At 43.3% G+C, this 25,958-nt stretch overlaps 2 protein-coding genes across 2 annotated transcripts; both read right to left on the reverse strand.

Moving 5' to 3' along the window:
• Positions 1-1,655: 1,655 nt before the first annotated feature.
• Positions 1,656-7,498, reverse strand: LOC306974709 (cytochrome c oxidase subunit 7A2, mitochondrial-like; the record flags this gene model as incomplete). The annotated part of the gene is made up of 4 exons (XM_079572081.1): positions 1,656-1,820; positions 1,994-2,078; positions 4,826-4,912; positions 7,445-7,498. The coding sequence occupies 4 exons, from the start codon at positions 7,496-7,498 to the stop codon at positions 1,762-1,764; spliced, it is 285 nt and encodes a 94-aa protein (XP_079428207.1). The 3' UTR covers positions 1,656-1,761.
• Positions 7,499-9,666: 2,168 nt separating this feature from the next.
• Positions 9,667-20,365, reverse strand: LOC306974790 (cell cycle control protein 50A-like). The gene is made up of 8 exons (XM_079572176.1): positions 20,114-20,365; positions 14,330-14,584; positions 14,145-14,264; positions 12,597-12,704; positions 12,438-12,525; positions 11,389-11,532; positions 11,053-11,259; positions 9,667-9,864 (listed from the first exon to the last, which is right to left on the reverse strand). Exons 2-8 carry the CDS (start codon positions 14,570-14,572, stop codon positions 9,671-9,673), a joined length of 1,104 nt encoding a protein of 367 aa, XP_079428302.1. The 5' UTR covers positions 14,573-14,584; positions 20,114-20,365; the 3' UTR covers positions 9,667-9,670.
• Between the last annotated feature and the right edge of the window lie 5,593 nt (positions 20,366-25,958).

Raw genomic sequence — 25,958 nt, forward strand, 5'->3', positions numbered from 1 at the left:
CTTGAGTGCATGAAGCAGTGGGCGTGGCCTCCCTGTTCGCTCACCGCGCTGTTCTCCCTGGCTTTCACGCGCGTCCTTCCTCATCCGCTCGCGTTTGCTACGCTCAATACGCGCGGACAGCTTTGCTTGCATTTCGAAGCGCGTTGAAGCGCCTCTACATAGGGTTAACATGGAAGTTGGAGGCGTGGACGCTTTTGGTGTGTACGCACCTTAAAAGCTTCTTGACTGAACAGCAACAGTGTCATGCCTGATTTGAAAGCTAAGACTTACAAAAGTGATTGAAACTTTTTGTTGCCACATTTTTGTTATGTTTTTGTTGTGTTTGTGTCACTTTCGTATTGTGTTTTCTTGGCTTTTTTCCATTGCTTTGTTGTGTTCGTCATGTTTTTGTTGCTTTCCCGGCACATTTTTGTTCCGTTTCCATCCTCATTTTCGTTGCTATTTTGATTCTTTTCTTTAAAGCTTTTAGATTTAGGTAAAGCTCGGTTAAGGCGGAGGATAAGAGCAGGCGAGTCAGCTCTGCTTCACTATGAGGCGTTTTGGTCTGAGACACAGGTCTATGTTAGAGCCGACCCGGCCCAGCCCATCACAGTCAGGAACATGTGGCCCCCAGAGGAAACAGTCTGAGGGCCCCGGAGTTAAAACATTCAAATCTAAACCAGATATAAACACTGTGGATTTGCATCAACAAAACGACTCTTTGTTTTGATGTTTCCCCCACAGTTACATCTTATTAATATCGAGGTATGAAGTTTTGTTCAGATCTGAAAATCATCTTTAATCCTGGACTAACCGCGTCAAAACCTGGTTCTACAGGAAGTCACTTGACATATATACAAATATACAAATGTGACATGTCTTTGATCTAATATCGATAACAAATAGTGGATAGTAATGACAATAAGGAAGTGGCAAGATGGCAGATTATAAAGTCCAATATGACGATATGAAATCGGACATTCACTGATAATGACAAGAATGACAATTGTTATGATAAATAATAACTACCAATTACATTATTACTATTTTTTATTAGCCGTGTTAATGATATGAAACGGTAAAACCTCCTTGTTTGCCAGTGTCTGTTGATTGTATGTAGACAATTGTAGCAACAGTAGATAAAACTTAACTCACAAATACATACAGGTATATATTTGTGTTCTGAAACTAGTATAGAACACTCAGAAAGGATTGTACTTTGTTTATTTAATGTAAATGTAAAAGTAATGTATAACTGTAGCATCAGGAACTGCAAATGTGATGCACATGAACAAGGGGTCGACTCCCTTTGAGCTTCCATTAACTGTACGATTGTGAAACTATGGAGGAAGAGAAAATGTTATTTGCTCAAATAAACTACACAAACAAACTTGGTTGTTTCAGCTTTAAGACATTTTATCCCATTTTCCCACATTATTAAAACATTTTGCCCTTTTTTTTGCCATGATTTATTACTAATATTTTTCCCTTTTTTTTTCACATGCTTTTTCCTCACATTTTAGTCGATTCCTTTTCCCACTGTTGACTTTTCTCATATTTGTCACAAACAGAATGTGTGGTTGACGTTGTGGTGTTAAAGGATGGCCTGTGATTGGGGTAAAGCCTCCTCTGCTGCAGCTTCACAAACACAGACGAAGCGTTTGTATCAGAAGAGACGGTTTAATGTTGCTCTGAGTAAATAAATATTGATCCCATGAACACAAACGACGAGGAGGAGAATCTGAATCTGAATCATTTACAGCCGGAGGAAGCGACGCTGGTCTAGGCTTTCTTCTGAGGACACGCCGCCTTGAAGAGCTCGTACACCACGTAGCCCGCGCCTGCAGAGAAGAGGAGGAGGTGAAGGAGGAGGTGGAGGAGGAGGAGGACAGGAGGAGGAGGACAGGAGGAGGTGAAGGACAGGAGCAGGTGAAGGACAGGAGCAGGTGAAGGACAGGAGGAGGTGAAGGACAGGAGGAGGTGAAGGACAGGAGGAGGTGAAGCTCTGACTCACCCATCACCGTGAGGACCATGGTCCCTCTGTAGAGCAGAGCGTCTGCACTGCCGCCCTTCAGGTGGATCGGCATCCCGTTATCCTCCTGAAGCAGAGGAGCATCAGGAGGAGCATCAGGACCTTCAGATCACGTTCTGTTTTGTACTTTCTAAGTTTCCTCATAATTGATTCTATAAGTACAGAACAACCGGGCTGAAATACAGCGGCTGCTAAACAGAATTTTGCACAAACAATAATGATGATGATATTATCTCAGGCCCCGACACCCCTTTAAACATGTGCCAATGGTTCAGCCACACACGTGTTCAGCCACACACGTGTTCAGCCACACACGTGTTCAGCCACACACGTGTTCAGCACCAGCTTCAGCTCAGCAGTGACTTGATGAGGTGAACTCTGTGATGTAATGACACATATTAGTCTGGCCTCGCTCTCATGGGCTTTTATTTAACACCAGTCTGTTCTAGCGGAGCTGAGAGGAAACGTTCTGTCATAAACGACACTTAAACATGAGTCAGAGTCAGAGTCAGAGCTGCTTCTCTCCTCGTTTTAACCTTAAAGTTTCTCTTTCCTCATGTTTATTATAATTGAGCCTCAGACCAATACAGGGACAAAGCCACAGGTCGCGCACGCCGTTTTCAACGAATTAATGATGCTAATTAGCCGCGTGTACATTATAAATGTGCAGCTTTGGAGACGAGTCAGCCTGGTTCTAGTGAAAGGTGGAGCTCGAGCTTTAGTCGATTCCAACGTAACTTTTTACAACAACAATTTACTGACAACAAACTTAAAGGTAAAGGCTTCAAATATGTGAGACTGAATCAGAATGAAGCCCTGAGTTTTTGGCCTGTGGTCACAGAGACATCGTAGTATCATCATTTTTGTAAAATAGCATTTTAAAGCCTATTTTAAAGTCACACATGTGTTTTTCTCAGCACAAATATCCCATGTCCTGGTGAGTCGTCCTGTTTAATGTGATGCTAATAATCATTATGCTCCACCTAAAACCAGCCATTTCAATTGGCCCAATGAAAGCAGAATATTCCACCCTGATCTAAATATGTCACCACAGGGTTAAAGGTTATTCAGTTTCTGTAACTGAAGCCAAATCAGAGGCAATTTCAAGGCAAACATTGACTTGAAACAAACAGTTAAGGTATGAATAATAAAGTTCTAATACAAAAATAAATGAACTGCTCTGTGGTCAAAGAACATAGGTTATGAAATGTGAATTTCATAAGATAGTTTGTTCCCAGGGCCCAGGGTTTGGTGCTACGGCCCTGGTCAAGAGTGGAGCGAAAAGCCTCTGAGGAAACATCTGCTCTCACATCTACAACACAGGGTCGACGCTGCTCTGCCTCTGAGGAAACATCTGCTCTCACATCTACAACACAGGGTCGATGCTGCTCTGCCTCTGAGGAAACATCTGCTCTCACATCTACAACACAGGGTCGATGCTGCTCTGCCTCTGAGGAAACATCTGCTCTCACATCTACAACACAGGGTCGACGCTGCTCTGCCTCTGAAGGCTCCAAGTTCTTTCACCCTGAGATTCAACAACAAAATGGAGAAATGTTTGCCGTAACCACGGAAACGCGACTGACTCATTCTGTTCTCAAGTGGTTCCGTCTTAAACGTCCCCCTCGTGCTGACAGTCAGCAGCTTCTGAAACTGAAAAGAGGAAGTCCAGACCAAACTGAAGCCAGAGAAACCAGAGCCACGAAGACTCTGCTGACGACTGGACCGGGTTCATCAGGTTTCACCCTGAGTCACACGGCCACGCCGTCTGTGGAAGACGAGTTCCTGACACTAAACCATCAGAGACACGTGTCCCGCAGCCACATCAGGAGTCGGGCTGGACGAGTTCGAGGCCACAGACCTGTTACGTTAAAGTCCTTGTCTAATTATAGCGTCTGCACGAGCCTCCAGTCTTACAGGTCGTGTTTATGATCAGCAGTTCAGAAACATTAAAGCTTCACCTGGAAACAAACATTTACAAAGATCTGTTTAAACACGGCTGCAGTCGCTCGTACAGCTGAAACAACTAATCCATTATTGAAATAGTCGACAACTCTAGTAATCGATTAATCGTTTTCTGGTTCACACAGACTCAAATGAAGCATAAACATGTAGTATTTTTGATGAAATCCTACTTTGTTTATATAGTAAAGGTCTGTGTACATTTTGTTCATGGTAAATGTCATGAATAAAGCCTCCAACAAACATTTCCCTTTAGTTTCCTCCATCACATCTGCAAGCAGCGCCACTTAAGCTATATGCGATTAAAAACAAAGTTGTCCTACACCGTTCACAGCCACGCGACTACTTAAATAATCGTGAGTTGCCGCCTCAGTCGCTCCAACATTTGGAAGGTTTTGTCACGTTCAGTATCAAATATCCTGTTTATTTCTGTGATTTTCACCAGGCGTTTTGGTGACTGGTGGCAAACAGCTTGAAGAGCAGTTTATTTAAATCACAGCTCTTTTACAGCTCATTGTAACTTGTGTGTAAACCTGTTCCCCCATCTTGACCAGGACACTCCTGAAAAAGAGTTTAATCCTGGATAAATAAAGGACAAATCACAAAACAGCACCGATCTCTTCACAGATGCCGTTTGTGAGCGATGTTTTGACCCGCAGTAGAACCATTAACATCTCTATAACACGTCTGCGTTTCCCACCGGCCCCACGGTTATTTACAGGACAGGTTTCATGTGAGGTCTTCACTTTGTCCCCTCGTCATGACCTGCAGTTTCCCGAGCACACGAGCAGTTTGTTCCTCAGAGGTTTTATGGTGCGATTCCACAGCTTTTACAGGAGATCATCTTTGTACCTGGAAGAGCTTCTGTTTCTGCGGGACCTTGTTGGTTTGGCGGCTCGCGGTGCAGCTGATGCTCCGCCGGGCCAACACCTGCAGCACCTGGAGACGACACACAAGAAACGAGACACACAATTAACACAAGAGCAAGGTTTTTAAATCAGAAAACTTCATTAATCCAGTGAAGGACCTTTTCTGTTGAGGCAGCTTTGACCCAAACATCTACCGTATGTGCCACAACAGTTCACATAAGGTCGACTTTTTCATAGATTGTTTGTACTGGTTTTGTGGCTTTTTCATTTATTTATTTATTCACGTTGTTGCGGCTTTTTGGCCAAAAAAAAAAAAAAAAAAAAAAAGACAGTTTTTACGTAAAGCCAAACTGGAGAAGGTTAGCGCTAGATCGTCTGCTCCGGAGGGACAGGTCTGTTTGTACAGATCTATGAGTTGGTTTGTCTAAAAATACAAATAATCCTAATCCGTAAGGTCGACCCCTTAACTCCCACCTGAACCGAGCACATTTTCTCCTGTTTGGCTTTACCCCAATCCAAAAGCTTCTGGAAAAAAGGTGAGAAAATAGCAACAAAACAATGATGGAAATGTGACAAAAAAAAGTGAGAAAACATTGACAAAAAAGTGACGAAAAATTTATGAAAAAGTGGCAAAAATGTAACAAAAAATGGATAAAAAATGGACCAAAAAATGTAAAAAATGTGACAAAAAATGATTAAAAATTGATTAAAAATTGACCAAAAAATGTAAAAAGTGTAACAATTTGTGACAAAAAAATACAAAAATGTGACAAAAAAAGTGACAAAAAATTGATTAAAAATGGACGAAAAAATGACAAAAATGTGACAAAAAATAAATAAAAAAAAGATTTAAAAAATGTCAAAAATGTGACAAAAAATGTATCAAAAATTGACGAAAAAATGACAAAAATGTGACAAAAATGTGACAAAAAATAAATAAAAAAAAGATTTAAAAAATGTCAAAAATGTGACAAAAATGTATTAAAAATGGACGAAAAAATGTGATAAAAAATTACAAAAAAAGTTACAAAAATGAGTTGAAAACCCAACAAAAAAATGTTGGAAAAAAAATGTGATGACGTGAGGAAACAGATCCTCTCGGTTCAGGCGGGAGTTAAGAGGTTAAACCATTTCCCTGGCCCTGACCTTCATTTGTCATGATATCTCCCGTTTTCACAGCAGACTGTCCCTCCGGAGCAGAACATCTCGCACTAACCACTGGAGAACCCGCGCTCGGTTCCTGCGGGGGTTAAGAGGTTAAAAACACAACCGCGCCTGGAAACTAACGGGCAAATTCTCAACACAATCCTCCCACAACCCCGACCCCCCCGCCACCCCCCTCTACAAACACATTAAACCACACAAACTGCGCCGAAAGAAGAGAAATCCCGTTAAAAAACCGGAGGAAATGAGGAGCTAACGGGTGCTAACGCTAATGCTAAGTCGTGGCTTCCTTTGACCCCGGCTTCGTTTTTCGCACTTTTTTAACCCTTTCTGCCGTTTAAACTCCCTCACGAGGCTGAGGCGACACCGCAGCTCACGGTTAGACACAATGTCACGGAGAAAAGGTGTAGAAAAAAGGTCAAAACTCGCCTGCATTTGCTTGAACATCGCGGACTTTCCTCGGAGGACTTTTAGCACAAGGACACCGGAAAACTACACTTCCGCGTTTGTTCTTCTTCGGCGGTTTGAGGAAAAGCGCGCGGGGTTTATATGGGACTGACGCCACCTGCTGGAGAAGGCTTTAGCAAAGATATTTACAGAAATGTGCGGCCAATACTAGTTTTTAAACATTTTCAAACACATTTTTCACCCCTTGACGCCTCATTCATTTTTTTTCTTCATTTTTTTATTTATTTCATTCATTTAAAAATGCAACAGCAGCATTTAGCATGAATGAAAAGGAGCAGAAAGAAGTAAAAAACTTATAATGTCTGCCCCTAATCAACACAAACTCATTTACAGTTCCAGTTCATTTAAATGTTAAACTGTCTCATGCAGCCGTCTTTTTTTTTGTTTTGTTTTTCTTGTCCAAGACACACAAACACAAAATACAAATAAATAAATAAAGTTGATCTGCTCCTCCGCAGTGTCATATTTTTGTAACATTGATAATTTTACAAACTTCTTAAACACATCAATGGACTTAGAAGTTTTAACTTTACAATCGAGACTGTTCCACAGAGAAACATGTTTCCTTTGTTGCCGATGGAAACCTGGGTTTTGTAAAAACCTCAGTACCTTTTAGTTCATATCTGCTTTTTCTCTTATTGAATCTGCTTTGTAAATTATTTGGTAAACTTTCCAGGTGAGATTTATACATGGTTTTTAAAAGGTTAAACTCAACTAATTCACAAAATTTCAGTGTTTTTAGTTGTATAAATAAAGGATTGGTCTGGTCTCTGTATCCACTTCCACTGGCGACTCTAATCGCTCTTTTCTGTAACAGAAACATGTGATTAATGTATGTTCTGCAGGCACTTCCCCAAACTTCAATGCAATAGGTCAGATATGGAACAATCAATGAGTTATACAACAAAAACAATGCATTCTTATTGAGAGAATCTTTGACTTTATACAGCACAGCTATTATTTGGGATACCTTTACTTTGACATTATCAATGTGCGATTTCCATGTCAGGTGTTCATCAATCATGATGCCGAGAAACTTAATCTCATGAGCCCTTTCAATTTCTAATCCGTTGATAAACAATGATGCTCATTTGAAAGCTGTGTATAGTTCTATGGGTCAGAAGCGTCTCATAAATGTTACTTTTTACTGTATTTCTCTGGGGAAATGATCAAATATTCAAACACTGAACACGTGACTCTTTTTCCTCTTTTATTTCCACAGAACATTTGGTACGAAAACCACAGACACGGTGCGTCAAAGGTAAAAGCTCGGCCGTCTTTTCCACAGGCTGCGGCTCCTGAAGCGTTTCCGTCCATGCTCAGTTTACACCACGAGTTTAAATAAAAAACACAACCCTGAGGACGAGCGTGCAAACACTGGAGAAACACCAGAAACACTTTGACACAAAGCAGTAAATGTTCAGCAGGACGGACGGGACGATCCTTTCACTGTGAAGACGAGGCAAACCGGGCACGAAGAGCAGCTCCAGGTCATCCTCATGCAGAGACACAAACACGCATTTATACACGGATATAATACTTTAACATCGAAGCTTCTCCCTCGTATCGCACTGGCTCCTCCAGCCTCAGACCAGAACAACTCCTCAGTTTGTAACATGTTTCTGTTTTTTATGCTTAAAGTCAGAGGGAGGTCAGAGCATGAGTTTATAATGATATATGGAGGTCAGAGGTCAGAGATGCTTTTTGATGATGAAACCTCCTGTGTTTAATAAAGTCTGAGTTTGCTGCATGTATATACACTTTATTTACTTCCCCCGGGGGGTTTGTGCTCAGTAATATAATATGCAGTATCTTTATGAGCCTGTGTGAAAAGCTGCAGGTCTATGTTACTGACCGGGTGGTGGAAAATGTCCCTCTATCAATGTGATGTAAACTGTGAGATGTGGATGTTATTGAGTTCCCAAAGGAAAAACAAATGTACTGATTGAACACAGGAGCAGGCGACCCTCAGCCTCACCCTCAGCCTCAGCCTCAGCCTCAGACTCAGCCTCAGCCTCAGCCTCAACCTCAGCCTCAACCTCAGCCTCAGCCTCAGCTTCAGCCTCAGCCTCAACCTCAGCCTCAGCCTCAGCCTCAGCCTCAGCTTCAGCCTCAGCCTCAACCTCAGCCTCAGCCTCAGCCTCAGCCTCAGGCTCAGCCTCAGGCGACTCCTCTCAAGCGCCGATTACTGTGTAATGATGTGACTTCTGTAAGAAATAAACGTAAACAGTTCAAATAAACTAAAGACACAGAGGTCTGTGTTCTGCACACAGGACGCAGAGCTCCCTTCAGGTCATGTACACGGATAAAAACTGATAAAAACTGACAAAAACTGATAAAAAACTGACAAAAAACTGATAAAAACCTGATAAAAAAACTGATAAAAAACTGATAAAATCTGACAAAAACTGATAAAAAACTGACAAAAAACTGATAAAAAACTGATAAAAAACTGACAAAAAACTGATAAAAAACTGATAAAATCTGACAAAAACTGATAAAAAAACCTGATAAAAAAAACTGATAAAAAACTGATAAAAAAACTGATAAAAACTGATAAAATCTGATAAAAACTGATAAAAACTGGGCGATTTTAGAAAAAAAAATATTATTTTCCCCCTGCATATGGACTCCCTGATTAAACTCCACCATCCTTAGGGTCAGGGTCAGGTGTACGGTTAGTTATTAGTTTAAGAAGGGAGCTCCCCCTGCTGGACGGTCATGGAACTGGACCCCGTTTTAAAAGTGGTAAAGTAAAACATTTACAGTGTTTAGACGATAACATGGGAAGCTGCAGGAAAACAGATCACCTCGAGTTAGAGATCGACCGATGGGTTTTTCTAAGGCCGATACCGATACTTATGGCCGATTTTTATCCATGCGTGAACTATAATCCTGCGTGTGAAGCTTCTAAACTCTAACATGTGTCAGTGTCGAACAGTAACAGTTTCTCAATGTCATTTACGGCCTCAGCTTTGGCACAATCCATAAAAAACACTTTATTCTTTCTTTCCCTCCTCAGTTTATCTTCAGGAGAGATGTTTCCTCCTCAGTGCGACGTGTTCACCTTCACGTATCCTCCTCATCCTCCTCAGTCTCAGTCTCAGTGCGACGTGTTCACCTTCACGTATGCTCCTCCTCCTCCTCCTCCTCAGTCTCCTCCTCCTCCTCCTCCTCCTCCTCAGTCTCCTCAGTCTCAGTGCGACATGTCGGCGCTGCTGCTGCGGTTCCCGTACTTGTGGTGGATGAAGAGCAGGACGACGCCGAGGAAGAAGCAGACGGAGCCCACGGAGACGTAGGCGATGCCCAGGAACGGGTTCTTCCCGCCCATCCAGGAGATGCTGCTGAGGATCACCCTCTTCCGGCCCTCGAAGCTCCGCACCGGGTAGTCTGAGGGGCGGAGTCAAGGGGAGCTCCAGACATGGCCGACACAGAAGTACACATTCCACTGTTTAACCGCTTAACTCCCGCCTGAACCCAGAGCATTTTCTACAGTTCAGCTTTACCCAAATCCTGTAGGCCAGTGTAACGCCTCATTTGAAAGCTAAGATCTACAAATCTCATTTAAATGGATCTTTTTCCTCCTGTCATCAGATCTATTTCCATCTTTTTTGGGGGGTTTTAAACTAATTTTTGTAACTTTTTTGTAAATTCTTTTGTCCTTTTTTTGTAAATTTTTTGTGACATTTTTGCCACTTTTTCATCACTTTTTCGTACATTTGTCTGTATATTTTTCATCATTTTTTTAATCCTTTTTTGTCATTTTTTGTTCAAATTTTTTCATAATTTTGTGTCAATTTTTTTGTAGATTTTTGTAGATTTTTTGTAATTTTTTGTCACATTTTTTAATTTTTTTTGTCACATTTTTTAATTTTTTTTGTCACATTTTGTCACATTTTTGTCATTTTTTCATCAATTTTTTTTTATCAAATTCTTGTCATTTTTTGTCACATTTTTGTAATTTTTTTGTATATTTTTTTGGCACATTTTTGGCACATTTTTGGCACATTTTTGGCACATTTTTGGCACATTTTTGTCACATTTTTGTCACATTTTTGTTATTTTTTTGTAATTTTTTTGTAATTTTTTTTGGCACATTTTTGTCACATTTTTTATTATTTTTTGTCACATTTTTGTCACATTTTTTAAAAAAAATTGTCACATTTTTTTCAATTTTTTTTGTCACATTTTGTCACATTTTTGTCATTTTTTCATCCATTTTTTTTTATCAAATTCTTGTCATTTTTTGTCACATTTTTGTCATTTTTTGTCACATTTTTGTAATTTTTTTGTTATTTTTTTTATTTTTTTTGGCACATTTTTGTCACATTTTTTATTATTTTTTTGTCACATTTTTGTCTCATTTTTGTCTCATTTTTGTCACATTTTTGTAATTTTTTCATCAATTTTTGTCCAAGTTTTCTCACTTTTTTGTCACATTTCCATCATTGTTTTTGTCTCAGTTTTGCTGCTATTTTCACCTTTTCTCCAGAAGCTTTAGGATTGGGGTAAAGCTGGAGTAAACGTGCTCGGTTCAGGTGGGAGTTAAGAGGTTAAACCAGTGTGGGTGAAGGATACTGTAGTGCACGTCCAGGGAGTAGTTCCCGCGGGGCAGCGTGGGCATCAGGCCGTTCCTCTTCTGGATGACCCGGTACAGCTTCCTGAAGGTGGGCAGCGCCGCCGTGCGCATCCACACGATGAAGTCCTCGTTGATGAAGCCGTTGTTCTCCGGGTCAGAGTCCAGCTCGTACACCGGGAGGCGCCAGTTCACCGGCTTCACCGTCCCTACAGAGAAACCAGGAGGGGCATGAGACCGGCAGGGCACCAGGAAACAGGCACCGGAAACAAATCTGTCACATTTCAGCATCGTATTGTTCAGGGTTTTCTTAACGGGACTGGGACTCGTGCTCAGACCTTGGAAAGCGGCCGTGAGGTTGGGGTTTCCTCCCGGGTTCCTGAACTTCACGTGTTTGTCGGTCCACCAGGCGATCCCGGTCGAGCTCAGGGTCACCGGGACTTTGGTGCCGTTCGGGTCGATGTAAAACAGCTCCAGAGAATCTGCGGAAACAGAGTCAGCTTCAGGTTCAGGAGAGACCGTCGGGAAACACCGGGCTTCATGGTTCATTAGGTTCATTAGGTTCATTAGGTTCATTAGTTAAGCTGTTTTTCTTCTTATAGCTGGACATTTATGTTGATTTCATACCTGACACTTTCGGCTACTATTCTATTGTCAATAGACCCAGGTTTAACCCCTTAACTCCCACCTGAACCGAGCACGTTTTCTCCAGTTTGGCTTTACCCCAATCCAAAAGCTTCTGGAAAAAAGGTGAGAAAATAGCAACAAAACTGAGACGAAAACAATGATGGAAATGTGACAAAAAAGTGAGAAAACATTGATGAAAAAGTGGCAAAAATGTCACAAGAAATTGACAAAAAAATAATGAAAAAATAACAAAAATGTGACAAAAAAATAACAAAAATGTGACAAAAAAATAACAAAAATATGATAAAAAAAGACAAAAATGTGACAAAAAAATAACCAAAATCTGACAAAAAATAACAAAAATGTGATAAAAAAAGACAAAAATGTGACAAAAAAATAACCAAAATCTGACAAAAAATTGACGAAAAATTGACAAAAAATGACAAAAATCTGACAAAAAAATAAACGAAAAATTGACAAAAAAGTTGCATAAATGAGTTGAATACCCACAAAAAAATGATGGAAAAAAAATGTGATGACGTGAGGAAAAAGATCCTCTCGGTTCAGGCGGGAGTTAAGAGGTTAAATGTATTGTATTATTTTGTTTGTATATTAGTAACTAAGACTTTTTCAGGAAATGAGGAAATGAGGCCGTATGTCAGAAATCCTGAAATATCCTTTAAGAGGTTAAAGACTAAACTAATTGTATCTGATAAACCAAATAAAGGTAGAATTGTAGAACTTGGCCTCCCGGACGCACCGTTGAACATGCTGTTGGCGATGGCTCCGCAGGGCGCGATGGGCTCGCGCTCGTGGAAAGCGTACGGCTCGCACTCTTTGCTGGGTTTCTGTGGGACACAGAGGCCGTTACAAACCGAGCGCCGCGTTACTGAAGCGCAGCGTGTGCGCCGAGCGTCACCGTGAGCGAGGTCGGGTCTCCGTTCAGCTGGCTGTCGTCCCGGGACTTCACGTAGCGCCGGTGGTTCTGGTAGAAGTTGGAGAGTCCGTAATACATGAAGACGTTGCTCTGGAAACAGAAATGTGAAGCAGAGCTGATCCAGGGTCAGTTATCGACAGTCAGGTGAGTTCTTTACCTCGTAGGGCTGATCCAGGGTCAGTTATCTACAGTCAGGTGAGTCCTTTACCTCGTAGGACTGATCCAGGGTCAGTTATCTACAGTCAGGTTAGTCCTTTACCTCGTAGGGCTGATCCAGGGCCAGTTATCTACAGTCAGGTGAGTTCTTTACCTCGTAGGACTGATCCAGGGTCAGTTATCTACAGTCAGGTGAGTCCTTTACCTCGTAGGACTGATCCAGGGTCAGTTATCTACAGTCAGGTGTCCTTTACCTCGTAGGGCTGATCCAGGGTCAGTTATCTACAGTCAGGTGAGCCCTTTACCTCGTAGGGCTGATCCAGGGTCAGTTATCTACAGTCAGGTTAGTCCTTTACCTCGTAGGGCTGATCCAGGGTCAGTTATCTACAGTCAGGTGAGTTCTTTACCTCGTAGGACTGATCCAGGGTCAGTTATCTACAGTCAGGTGTCCTTTACCTCGTAGGGCTGATCCAGGGTCAGTTATCTACAGTCAGGTGAGTCCTTTACCTCGTAGGGCTGATCCAGGGTCAGTTATCTACAGTCAGGTGAGTCCTTTACCTCGTAGGGCTGATCCAGGGTCAGTTATCTACAGTCAGGTGAGTTCTTTACCTCATAGGGCTGATCCAGGGTCAGTTATCTACAGTCAGGTGAGTTCTTTACCTCGTAGGGCTGATCCAGGGTCAGTTATCTACAGTCAGGTGAGTCCTTTACCTCGTAGGGCTGATCCAGAGTCAGTTATCTACAGTCAGGTGAGTCCTTTACCTCGTAGGGCTGATCCAGGGTCAGTTATCTACAGTCAGGTGAGTCCTTTACCTCGTAGGGCTGATCCAGAGTCAGTTATGTACAGTCAGGTGAGTCCTTTACCTCGTAGGGCTGATCCAGAGTCAGTTATCTACAGTCAGGTGAGTCCTTTACCTCGTAGGGCTGATCCAGGGTCAGTTATCTACAGTCAGGTGAGTCCTTTACCTCGTAGGACTGATCCAGGGTCAGTTATCTACAGTCAGGTGAGTCCTTTACCTCGTAGGGCTGATCCAGGGTCAGTTATCTACAGTCAGGTGAGTCCTTTACCTCGTAGGGCTGATCCAGAGTCAGTTATCTACAGTCAGGTGAGTCCTTTACCTCGTAGGGCTGATCCAGGGTCAGTTATCTACAGTCAGGTGAGTTCTTTACCTCGTAGGGCTGATCCAGGGTCAGTTATCTACAGTCAGGTGAGTCCTTTACCTCGTAGGGCTGATCCAGAGTCAGTTATCTACAGTCAGGTGAGTCCTTTACCTCGTAGGGCTGATCCAGAGTCAGTTATCTACAGTCAGGTGAGTCCTTTACCTCGTAGGACTGATCCAGAGTCAGTTATCTACAGTCAGGTGAGTCCTTTACCTCGTAGGACTGGTCCAGGTAGAAGGGGATGGAGCAGGTGCAGGGCTTGGTGCTGTTCCAGTTAAAGTTCTGGGAGCAGTTAAAGCAGGGGCTGGACACGTCGACGCCCGTGTAGTCGATCTGTGGGAAAATACGGAAATATTCATGCAAAACCCACAAACCAGGAAGAAAAGCAAAGCACGGACCTCGAACTCGCGGATGTTGCTGGACGTCACGTAGAGGCCGATGCCGATGGGGATGAAGACGAGGCCGATGATGAAGAAGGCGGGCAGCACGGAGCCGGCGGTGAGCACGGGCTGCCACGCCGGGAGCCGCTGCTGCTTAAACGCCGTGTTCTCGGGCTTCCTGCTGCGGAGAGCGCCCCCGCCCAGGCCCGCCACCGCGATGTGCCCGTCCTCGTCTTTGGCGTTGTAGCCGGACGCCATCATGGTTCCGGAGCGCTGAAAAAAGTAATAATTCCAGAGTTACTCCAGGTGAAATCATCATCACTAAACCGTCCGGGATCTGATCGTTCACAAAGAACAAGTTTGAGCAAATCCAAGATGGCTACGATGTTCTGAAATGACCACACTGACAGGGAAGGCTGAAAGGTCTGGATCAGTACCGGGCGTCTCCCATCAGGATTTTAAAGAGTCTGCGCTGTGAAGGTTGTGGCAAAGTTAGGCTACATCCTCACCAGGACAAAACACTTTCTCTGTGAGCCTGAAGCAGCTCAGTAAACGTGTGCGTCCACATGGGGTCTGTTAATTTCCTCGACTAAAATATTTAGTCTTCATTTTAGTCAAAGTGATATTTTTGTGACTAAAATTGGACTAAAACTAAATTAAAAGTTTCTCATGAGACTAAAACTGTGACTAAAATGTCCAGATATTTTCGTCGACTAAAATCAGACTAAATAAAACTGAAAAGGAGAGACTAAAATCATCCACACTTCTATTGAGCGTCTGAAAGAGCCTCAGATCATGTAAATTCTCTGTTAAAGGATCAGCTCTGAGATTTGTTCATGTGGAGCAGCTCCGTGAAGCAGAGGAACAAGATTAAACCTAATTATCAAACACACATCAATAACATCACTAAAACATCCTTCTTCCACCTCCGCAACATCGCCCGCCTCCGCCCCTCCCTTACCCAGTCTACAGCTGAAATCCTCATCCACGCATTCATCACTTCCAGACTCGATTACTGCAACAGCCTCTACGGACTTCCCACCATCACCTCCAAAAACTGCAATACATCCAGAACTCTGCTGCCCGCCGCCTCACCCACACCCGGTCCAGAGAACACATCACCCCCATCCTCCAACACTGGCTCCCCGTTCAATATCGCATTCAGTACAAGCTCCTCCTCCTCACCTACAAACCCCTCCATAACCTGGCCCCGCCCGACCTCACCGAGCTCCTGCAACAACACCAACCCCCCCGCCGACTCCGCTCAGCTGACTCCAACCGCCTCACTCCCATCACCCGCACTAACCGCCGGACCTTGGGGGGACCGTGCCTTCGCCATCGCCGCCCCCACTCTCTGGAACTCACCCCCACAGCCCATTAGAAACTCTGACTCACCACCAACCTTCAAATCAGTATCAAAACCCACCTGTTCAAACTAGCTTTTTCCTAAACCCCCCTTTTTGTTTTGTTTTATCCCCCATGTAAAGCGTCTTTGAGTGTCCAAAAAAGCGCTATATAAGTCTGATGTATTATTATTATTATTATTATTATTATTATTATAGTGAATATTATCAATGCAAAGTCGACTAAATTCGTCTTTAATTTACTTGCATTTTTAGTCGACTAAAACTAGACTAAAATCAAATTACATTTTTGTCAAAAGACTAAGACTAAATTAAAATATGTTAAAATGAACACTGCATGGGTTGACTCAGGTCTGTGAAAACGGTGTGATTCATAATTCATAATAGAACAAGATGTAGAGGCGCATGTGCAGAATGTAAACAGTGAAGATGAAACTGACTGAAGGATTTAGGATCGACAGAAGAGACGAGGAGGAGAGTTTATTCTTCAGTGACTTTTCCTGTCAGTCCAAACACACAGACTGACTCGTGTTTTTCTACCTGTGGCTTGTGGAGCAAAGAGGGGCGGAGTCAAACCATCACAGATCCATGAGGAAAACTCAGTATAAGGTCAGTAGATTATGGATCACAGACTCTGGAGCTGTGATGTCAAAGGAGCCACGTAAACGGCGTTTTGAGATCCTTCCACTCAGGGACTTGGTTTGGAAAATGTTCGCTTACAGACCCTCAAAACGCCGGCTCGTCTGGACGACACACTGGACTGGTCAAATATCTTTGCGTTTGGTCCTCAGCTTGACTTCGTGTGGACAGGGCTTTACTGTTTCTCGAGGGGATTTCTTGCCACCTCCAGATCTGACAGTCATGAAACGCCTGTCAGGCACTTACCAGACACTGATGACCCATTATTCTCAAATGTCACGGTAAACGAAAGACGGAAACACTGAATAAAGGCCATTCTTTGGGGAAATCATGACACATTAACGATGATGACCGGTCTGACAGGGTGTTGTGACATTATGCAAATGTGACCAATGTGTCTGGGCACATTCCACGACTTGCAGGGCACTTTTCAGGGTCACTGTCACAGAAATGCTGAAAAACTAGCATGCGAGCTCATTCAATTGTTGCACATTCCAATTGTACATGAAATGTATAGAGCTCCACAGTCCCGCCTCCTCTCCACAGTCCCGCCTCCTCTCCACAGTCCCGCCTCCTCTCCACAGTCCCGCCTCCTCTCCACAGTCCCGCCTCCTCTCCACAGTCCCGCCTCTTCTCCACAGTCCCGCCTCCTCTCCACAGTCCCGCCTCCTCTCCACAGTCCCGCCTCCTCTCCACAGTCCCGCCTCCTCTCCGGTCCGGAAGTAAAACCCCCCGTTGCTTTGAGTCCGTATGGATTTGGAATAAAGTCTTTAACTCTCGGGCTGAATCCAGCTCTGTGGTTCTAAAGCGAGCGCAGAGTCAGACGCAGGTGAAAAAAGCACGTCTGAGATCGTTCTAGTTTAACTGCGAGCCTTCGTCCTAGAACTGCATTACCCAGGATGCTCAGGAGTCCCATGATCTACTACGAGGCTTTTGATTGGTGGAGCTTCACGTTCCCACACCTGTTTAATTATTGTAATGTAGAAAACATATTATAAACAAGTCCGAGTCCGAGTCATTTGATTTTGAGAATTGCCCGATACCGAGTCCCGATCCGATACCTAATACATGATTTTAAAAATTAAGAAAAACTGTATTATTCCACTTGTTTTCATTCATGGTTTTGGATATAGAGAGTAACTCTACTGTGTCTGTTTGGGCTGATCGGGAGGTGTCGTCCGATTCCGATCGAGTCTGTAACCACGTGATCGGACCCGATTTCCGATCACGTGATCGGACCGGGACATCCCTAATTAAAACATAATGCAGGCAGATAGTTGATGTTTTATCCATATCTAACACTGAGAGTAAGAAAAATGACAGATGACAATCAAAAAAATGTTCTTTTTGAATTGAAATCAAACATTTTATGGTCATGAACTGCTACATCGCTGATCAGCTTTTGAAGGTCGTGTAGACGGGGATTTGCTGCAAGGGGCGGGACTGTGGAGCTCTATTGTGCATAACTGCTCATACAAAAAGACCCATCATCACAAAGGGTGAGGGGGAAAAAAACATAAAACATTTGTGCTGCATATGGAATTGATATGTAAACCTGACAACATGCACAACTCAATAAAAACTGGATCACAGAAAAAGATGCACAGTATTCTTTCCACAATTATGTCACTTGACAAAATATAGTATAGTCTAGGGCAGGGGTAGGCAACGTCAGGCCCGAGGGCCACATCCGGCCCTCCAGCATAGAACCTCTGGCCCTCAGGATGTTTTGAATGATTTTGAAGATGCTATTATTGCACAAATGAGAAATCAAATGCCTAAAAATGTGTGAAATACAGTCAATTCTTACAAAATGCCCAAACAGAACACCCAATTAGGTCATGTATAGGGCTGGGTACCATTTTTTTAATATACCAATACCTGAATGATATATATAATGATGATAATATTTGTCATCTAGAGCCAGAAAACAGAACAACAATCTGCAAATACAATACGTGTGCAAAATGTGTGGGGAACTGGAGGGCAAAACAGGGAATAAATTGTGGCAAACAATAAAAATAAAAAGAAGTAGGGGGGAAAAAAATATTTCTTTTGAGCTGAAACAATCAAGTCGCTTCCTTTGATGCTGTCCCTGGACCTACAGTGTCATTTTTCTTTCTTTCCTGTACCTGCTTCATTTTTTTTAAACAGGTTGTAAGGATTATAACGAAATCTGAACAAGCTTTTACTCATGCTTTGCTCACACGCTACAGAACAAGAAGACCATGTCACTGAGATGAGCTGACAATGGTCCACACTATCATTCTGAACATAACGAGAAGTACAGATAATATACAAACACATAGACACAAACAGCTGACTCACTGAGGCCTCACCCTCTCTGTGCAGATCAGTGCAAGACTAGGATAAAAGGGGACTGGACTTCTCTTTCTCTGAAGTCACCAGCTGGTTATACAACTTTGTAACTGGAACAACCGCAATAAAGGCCTTATCTTTGAGACGACTTCTATCTCCAGTGTCTGCTTTGGCTATTTCCAAATTCTTCTCTCTCTCAGTTCTCGCATGATAAAAAAGAACCAGATCCTAACGAGGTAAACTCTAAACTGGTTTCGTTTAATACCCAGCGCAAATCATGTACATGCAACACGGGCATTTGTAGAAGACGGTGCTTTGCTTTGGGCTGAAATAGAGTTCGGGAATGTGACGTCATATCGCTAAGCATTATGGGATTAGCAGCCTTTGTAAACTAATGGATTTTTTAAAAGTTAAAACACTGGAGTTATTGTTCACATTAAAACACTTGGAGACCACAGTGTGTTAGATGTATTTACCAGCAGTATCTCAGCAGCTAACCGAGTCGTTCCACTGGTTTTTCTCTCCACTTTTTATAGGGCTGTGCAATTAATCGAAATTCGATTACGATTTCGATTACAACAGTAAACGATTACAAGATTAGCATAATCGCAAAAAATCGATTATAATATATATATATTTTTTTTTTCATTTTTTTTTTTCTAGTTTTTAATTTTGGGATTTTTTTGTCACTTTTTTGCTGGATTTTTGTCTTTTATCTGCTAGATTTTTGTCACTTTTTTGATGGATTTTTGACACTTTTTTGATGGATTTTTGTCTTTTTTTGATGAATTTTTGTCTTTTTTTTGATGGATTTTTGTCTTTTTTTGATGGATTTTTGTAATTTTTTTGATGGATTTTTGTAATTTTTTTGATGGATTTTTGTAATTTTTTTGATGGATTTTTGTCTTTTTTTGCTGGATTTTTGTCATTTTTTAATGGATTTTTGTCTTTTTTTTTGCTGGATTTTTGTCACTTTTTTGCTGGATTTTTTTTAAAGGCAACAAATAATCGTTTGAATAATCGTGATTTCAATTATGACAAAAATAATCGTGATTATTATTTTTTCAATAATCGAGCAGCCCTAACTTGTTATACTGTTTTTAGCTAATGTTAGTCTATGGAAATGTATGCTGACAGCTGCAAAGATGGCGGATCTCCATGGTAACTGTGGACATTCCCGAACTCTATAGGGCCTTTCACAATGAATTAGTTAATTATGTTGAATGAATTAACATGACCCTTTAGAATAAATCATGACCATTAAAAACAAAACTGTATCACATATATTAATAGTGACGTTGGCCAGAGTTTGTATCTTATTCCATTTCCCCATCAGAAGGTTTTAGCATCACCTCATATGTCAAAATAAAACCTACACTGACCAAATGTGCACTGAATAAATCTATAATCTATAATATAATCATCTGTATGAGGTCGGAAGTGAACTGTCAATGTCAAAATAAACCAAAAAGTCACTTACTCCCCTCCTCCGAGAGTCAGCCCTTGTTTGGCTAGCACGGTTAGCACACGGAGCTAACTGATGCTAACGACAGAGAAAGTCCCGCTGTCACTGGATAAAAACGTCAAAATACTGATGACATCTGACGGAGATCGATGTCCGCGGTCTGGAATATCTAATACTGTCTCGGCAGCGCTTGAATGTTGGGTTTTATTGTTTTTTATCGCGTAAACATCCCGAGTCGAAGAGCAGCTAGCGTTAGCCACAGCTAGCGGAGAGCGAAATGGCGACACCCGCAGGCCTGGAGGACGAGGAGGACAGACTCAACCGCGGGGAATCTTTATTTTCTAACACACTTTGACCACGAAAACAGCTACTTAAGTCTTAAAGATTCGGGCAGCGGTAAGTGTTAACCACTGCTGATTTTATGAAGATGAAAAAAAAAAAAGTCCGAAGCTAACGAGTGATTTATAACTGTTAACGGTGACAGTTAACGTTAGTTTGTGTTCATGTTCTTGCATTTGCAGATAAAATGACAGTTTCAGATGAGACAAGGACGGTTTACGTCTTTGGGGGAGAGTTTTTGGAAGAAACCTCCAACAGAAAATCTCCAATTATTTTCCCAGTACGTTATTTGGTCCACTCAAACTTGTTAGCTGCATTTTTTTTTCACTTTTGGACTCATTATAAGAAAGTAATTCGACCATACATGGGGCCAACGTGCCAGATTTTTGTTTCATGACTCAGAGAATTACATATTTTACTCAGATTTTTGACAGTTTTGATAACGTTCTGGAAAATTCTCCGTTACCATGGAGATCCGCCATGTTTGCGGGTGCTAGCATGCCGCATTTTTCCCATAGACTAACATTAGCTAAAAACTGAATAAAAAGTGGGGAAAAAGCTTAAACTGTCTAACACGCTGTGTCCAAGAGTTTTGATGTGAACAATAATCTTTTAATATTAGTTTGTCATTTTCGGCTGACCAAATCAAACAGTGACCAGCCTCCATTTTCCATCACTGGAGAAGATGCCCCAGTTTATTATTTGCCCCAGTTTATTATTGTTATTAGTTTGATATTGGAAAAATGATCTATCTGCACGGTGGCGCAGCAGTTAGCGCTTGTGCTTCACGGCAAGAAGGTCCCGGGTTCGTTTCCCACCTGGACGGGGCCTTTCTGTGGAGAGTTTGCATGTTCTCCCTGTGTCTGCGCAGGTTTCCTCCGGGTACTCCGGTTTCCACTACCACTAAAACATGTACAATAGGCCAGGATGAATGAGAGTGTGTTTGTGAGTGCGAGTGTGGGGCAACAGATGCAGATTAGTCTAAGGTTACAATCCAGCGTGATGTGTTTACATGCATGAGTCCCATGTATCAGATTAGATTAGATTAGATTAGATTAGATTAGATTAGATTAGATTAGATTTAACTTTATTGTCCACCATGGTGGAAATGTGTCTGTGGTTCACCACCACACAATTGTCACAACAGACATGACACACAGTATCAAAGACAACAACTTAATAATCAGAACAATTAAAAACAGTGCTGTGTTTTCCACTAGTGCTTATTCAGCAGGTGTATTGCATTAGGCACACATGAGCCCTTCTTTGTAGCTAAAGGCGCTCTGTAGCGTCGCCCAGAGACATGAGACTAAGCTCATCAGACAAAGGATGCTCTGAGTCACTAGACTCTATGCAACACGCTCTGTCCCGACCAAATAAATAAATTCATCTAACACGGCAGAACCTCCAGCGTGCATGAGCACAAATGAAACTGACTAAAGGTGATATTTCGATTATATTTTGGGTGATTGCCTGTTTATCTCTGATTGGTATGACCTTGATTTCTTTATACAATAACACATTAAAAGAAATGTGACGACACTACAGAGTTTTCATACAAGCACACTGAATTCTTCTGGAGAACACAGTCTCACGATGGTTCCAGGCGACAGAAACTCAAAGGCAGCAGAGGGATGACCAGAGAAATGGACGTTATCTGTGAAGGTGGGAGTCAGTGCACTGTCTGTGTGCATCATGTAGAAATGTAGGACTCCTCTGAGCCTTTTAGATTCATCATGAGGCACATCACCTGCTCCGTCACTGGATATATCCAAAAACACACCCACTTTTTTCAGTTTTGGAGACTGAATTTTTCGCCCTATCGAGCGAGTGTTTCTTTTCCGAGTGATGCTGTTGTTTCTGTACTTGACGCTCCATGATTTGTTTCTTTGAGGAGCTGATGGCAGTTTTGTTCTCCCAGAGGTGACTTTCACTTCCACGTCTCCGTGACACTCGGCCTCCCAGTAACGGCGGCCGCTCAGCTCAGGGACGCAGAGAGCGACGCTTTTCTCCAGCTTTCCACTCACTGCTGTCAGAGTCTTCTGGTCCTCGGAGACCTCCAGGCCTTTGGGCAGCGATGCCACGTCTCAGGTGAGCTCACAATCATCTGAAGAGTCAAAGACATGTTTATGTTATAATAATGATGAACATCATATAGTGTTGGAGAAGGTTCTCAAAGTAAAGTCTAGTTTCATTACTCCTCCATTAATACTCTCTGACTCGTACTTCCATTTTTGATCAAATCTTCAGCTGGTTTAGAAAGACTAAAAGCACTTACACTTCTTCAGACCAGGGCGGAGCCATTTCTGTCCAGAGGGTTCAGCCCTAGAGACACAGGGGAAACATTGGGGACTTTCATTTGTTGTGCTTGTGTTTTATCGTAACTACCGTTAATTCTCTAATACTGGCCTGTATTCCATTAGCGGCCGGGTCTCTGACAGGGGCCGGGTCTCCGACAGGGGCCGGGTCTCCGACAGAGGCCGGGTCTAACAGGGGCCGGGTCTCTGACAGGGGCCGGGTCTCTGACAGAGGCCGGGTCTAACAGGGGCCGGGTCTCCGACAGGGGCCGGGTCTCTGACAGAGGCCGGGTCTAACAGGGGCCGGGTCTAACAGGGGCCGGGTCTCTGACAGGGGCCGGGTCTCTGACAGAGGCCGGGTCTAACAGGGGCCGGGTCTCCGACAGGGGCCGGGTCTCCGACAGGGGCCGGGTCTCCGACAGGGGCCGGGTCTCCGACAGGGGCCGGGTCTCCGACAGGGGCCGGGTCTCCGACAGGGGCCGGGTCTCCGACAGGGGCCGGGTCTCTGACAGGGGCCGGGTCTCTGACAGGGGCCGGGTCTCTGACAGGGGCCGGGTCTCCGACAGGGGCCGGGTCTCCGACAGGGGCCGGGTCTCCGACAGGGGCCGGGTCTCTGACAGGGGCCGGGAGCCAGACCCCCTCCGTCTTGCCCCTCGTGGTCAGTGCAGTTTGGAAATAGTTTCCATTGAAAGGATTTACAATGTTTGGCCTTTTGGGGATTTCTGTTCTCACTCCTCACCTCTGTAACTCTGTGGTGAGTTTTACCGTTTCATCTTCATCTACAGTCGATCATTTGGTTGATTTTGAGAAGTTTATTTGTGTTGCAGTCGCGAGTGGAACTTCATTAACGGAACACACATTTTAAGATTGTTTAGAAGTTTTACAAAAGTTCCGTCAAGCTATAAATGAAAAGATTAAAGTGTTGAGTATCTGAGGCGTGAGCTTGAATTCAGCAGAAACAAAATGCAGCTGTTGTCCTCGATTCGTAGCTTATACTGTTTTAGTTCAAGCCAAGGGTTCATTGTTTTGCTCATCACCTCGACTATTGCATTGAATCTGACAGGTTTTTTTTTTTTTTAGAGGGCCGGTCTTGACCCAAAAGTCCCGGGCCGATTTTTTCTGCCAGTCCAGCCCTGTCAAGAGTGTAGATAAAATACTTTCAGTGCCCTGTTTAAACTGTTTTCAGCCTGGAATTGAACATTGTCAGAGTTGAGGCCAGTCTCACATCCTCATGAAACTGTTCCAGACTTTAACAGGAAGTCAGTGCAGAGCCCGGAGCACTGGACTAATATGGCGGTGTCTCCTGGTTCTGGATGTTCTGCAGCCGTTACAGTCGTCTAACGCGTGGATAAGTCTCTCTAAGTCTGGTTTTGACACTTTTCCTCTGATTTGAATGTTCTTCAGATGGTAAATAGCTGCCGATGTTCTTACTTTGATGTGGCTGGTTCAGGTCTGAGTCCGTGATCACTCCCAGAACAACATCTCCTCAGGCTCCTCCCGTGAGTCCTCTAGCGTTTGCAGTCTAGGCGAGCCCCTGTTCGCACACCCCGAGCGGGAGCAAAGTTCGTCTCGCCCATAGAAATCACAGAAATGCTTTTAGCTCCGAGCCCGTTCCTACAAATGCACACATTATGTTCGCCGTTTTAAATTCTATCATTCTATCTCCAGGAAGACAGGCACAATACTGAGAGTTTGTCTGTGCCGTCTTTGTCATTAACATCTTACTGGTATTGTTGAAGTTGTAAATCAGAACCCAGGAGGCAGCAGTGGATCGGCCCACAACCAGATTTATTAAGTAGTGCAGCAGTCGTTCACAAGCATTCCAAGCACACAGATGTTTTTATATACAGTATTGTCTTGACACTGGTGAGATATTCTGTCCTGGGCTCAAACCCTGGTACAAAACCTCTAAGTAATCTTTCCCAGGAGCAGGTCAGAGCACTGCTGATCTGTGGCCCTCTAGGTCCATAAACACATGAATCTGTGGCCCTCAAGGAAAACGTTTGAACACCCCTGGTTTAGCAGTTGTGCGTCTTTTCCACAACACGTTTTCATAACTAAAGGCAGAGTGACACTGTGGTTTGGCTGGTGACCTCTGAGGAGCAGGAGCCTGTACATTTCTGATCTGGTTCTGAGCGTCTCTAATCTGGAGAGCACAGTCTCACGATGGTTCCAGGCGACAGAAACACAAAGGCAGCACAGGCATGGCCAGAGAAGTGGACATCGTGCATGTAGGCTGGAGTCATTGCACTCTCTGTGTCCATCATGTAGAAATGTATGACCCCTCTGAGCTTGTGAGCTTTATCATGATCACCTGCTCCGTCACTGCATACATCCAAAAACACACCCACTCTCTCCAGCTTGGGAAGCTTCAGCGTGCCCCCCAATGAGCGTGTGTTTCTTTTTCTCGTGAGCGTGTTGTTCTTGTACTTGATGCTCCATGACTTCTTTCTTTGAACGGCAGCCGTCCTCCCACAGGCTTTGACTTTGACTTTGACGTCTCCGTGACACTCGGCCTCCCAGTAGCAGCGCTCGCTCAGCTCGGGGACGCAGCGAGCTTTACTTTTCTCCACCTTTCCCACGGCTGCTGTCAGCGTCTTCTGGTCCTCGGACATCGTCAGGCTTTTGGGCAGCGATGCCGTTTCCCAGGTGAGCTCGCAGTAATCTGCAGAGGCAAAGACATGTTTGTTATAATGTTAGAATCATTGTGTTTGACCCCTCACACTAACCATTTAAGTTATGTACGGGATAATGTATAGAACGCTGGCCAGCGAAGGGGAGCGGTCCTGTTTCGCCCTGAAGGTTCTTATGTCCCAGATAATGACCAGCGTCTGCACATTATCCGCTTATTATTCGGCCATTTTCCAACTGAACACACACACATTAGCTTCATATACTTTTATGAAGACCGAACGGTTTATTTAATGATTTCCGCAGAAAGAAAGTGAGTTGAAGGTGCAGTTGGTGCTGAATCTCTGGGTGAGTGTAAAGTCACCAGTTGACCAGAGAGCAGTGAACAGAAGTGCCCATTGGGATGAATAAAGTTGTTTTGATTTTTGATTTGATTTGAAGTCGGACTCCCGTTAACTTCACGAGTGATTCCCCGACTTCTCTCTCAGAGACGGGAACCAGTGTTAATTTTGACAACATATTTTATTTTAGTTTTAGTCTTAGTCACACAATGACACTTGCACAATGTGCCTTCTCGTTTCGCTCCATGAAAC

This window comes from Gobius niger (assembly GCF_951799975.1).
Source record: "Gobius niger genome assembly, chromosome: 15".
Lineage (NCBI taxonomy): Eukaryota > Metazoa > Chordata > Actinopteri > Gobiiformes > Gobiidae > Gobius > Gobius niger.

Bases quoted from the DNA above. Each gene is read 5' to 3' on its own strand.
- LOC306974790 (XM_079572176.1), bottom strand. From the start codon at position 14,572: ATGATGGCGTCCGGCTACAACGCCAAAGACGAGGACGGGCACATCGCG. The intron at 14,265-14,329 runs GTCCGTGCTTTG...ATTTTCCCACAG, and splicing joins GCAACATCCGCGAGTTCGAG to ATCGACTACACGGGCGTCGA. The intron at 12,705-14,144 runs GTAAAGGACTCA...TTCTGTTTCCAG, and splicing joins ACCTGGACCAGTCCTACGAG to AGCAACGTCTTCATGTATTA.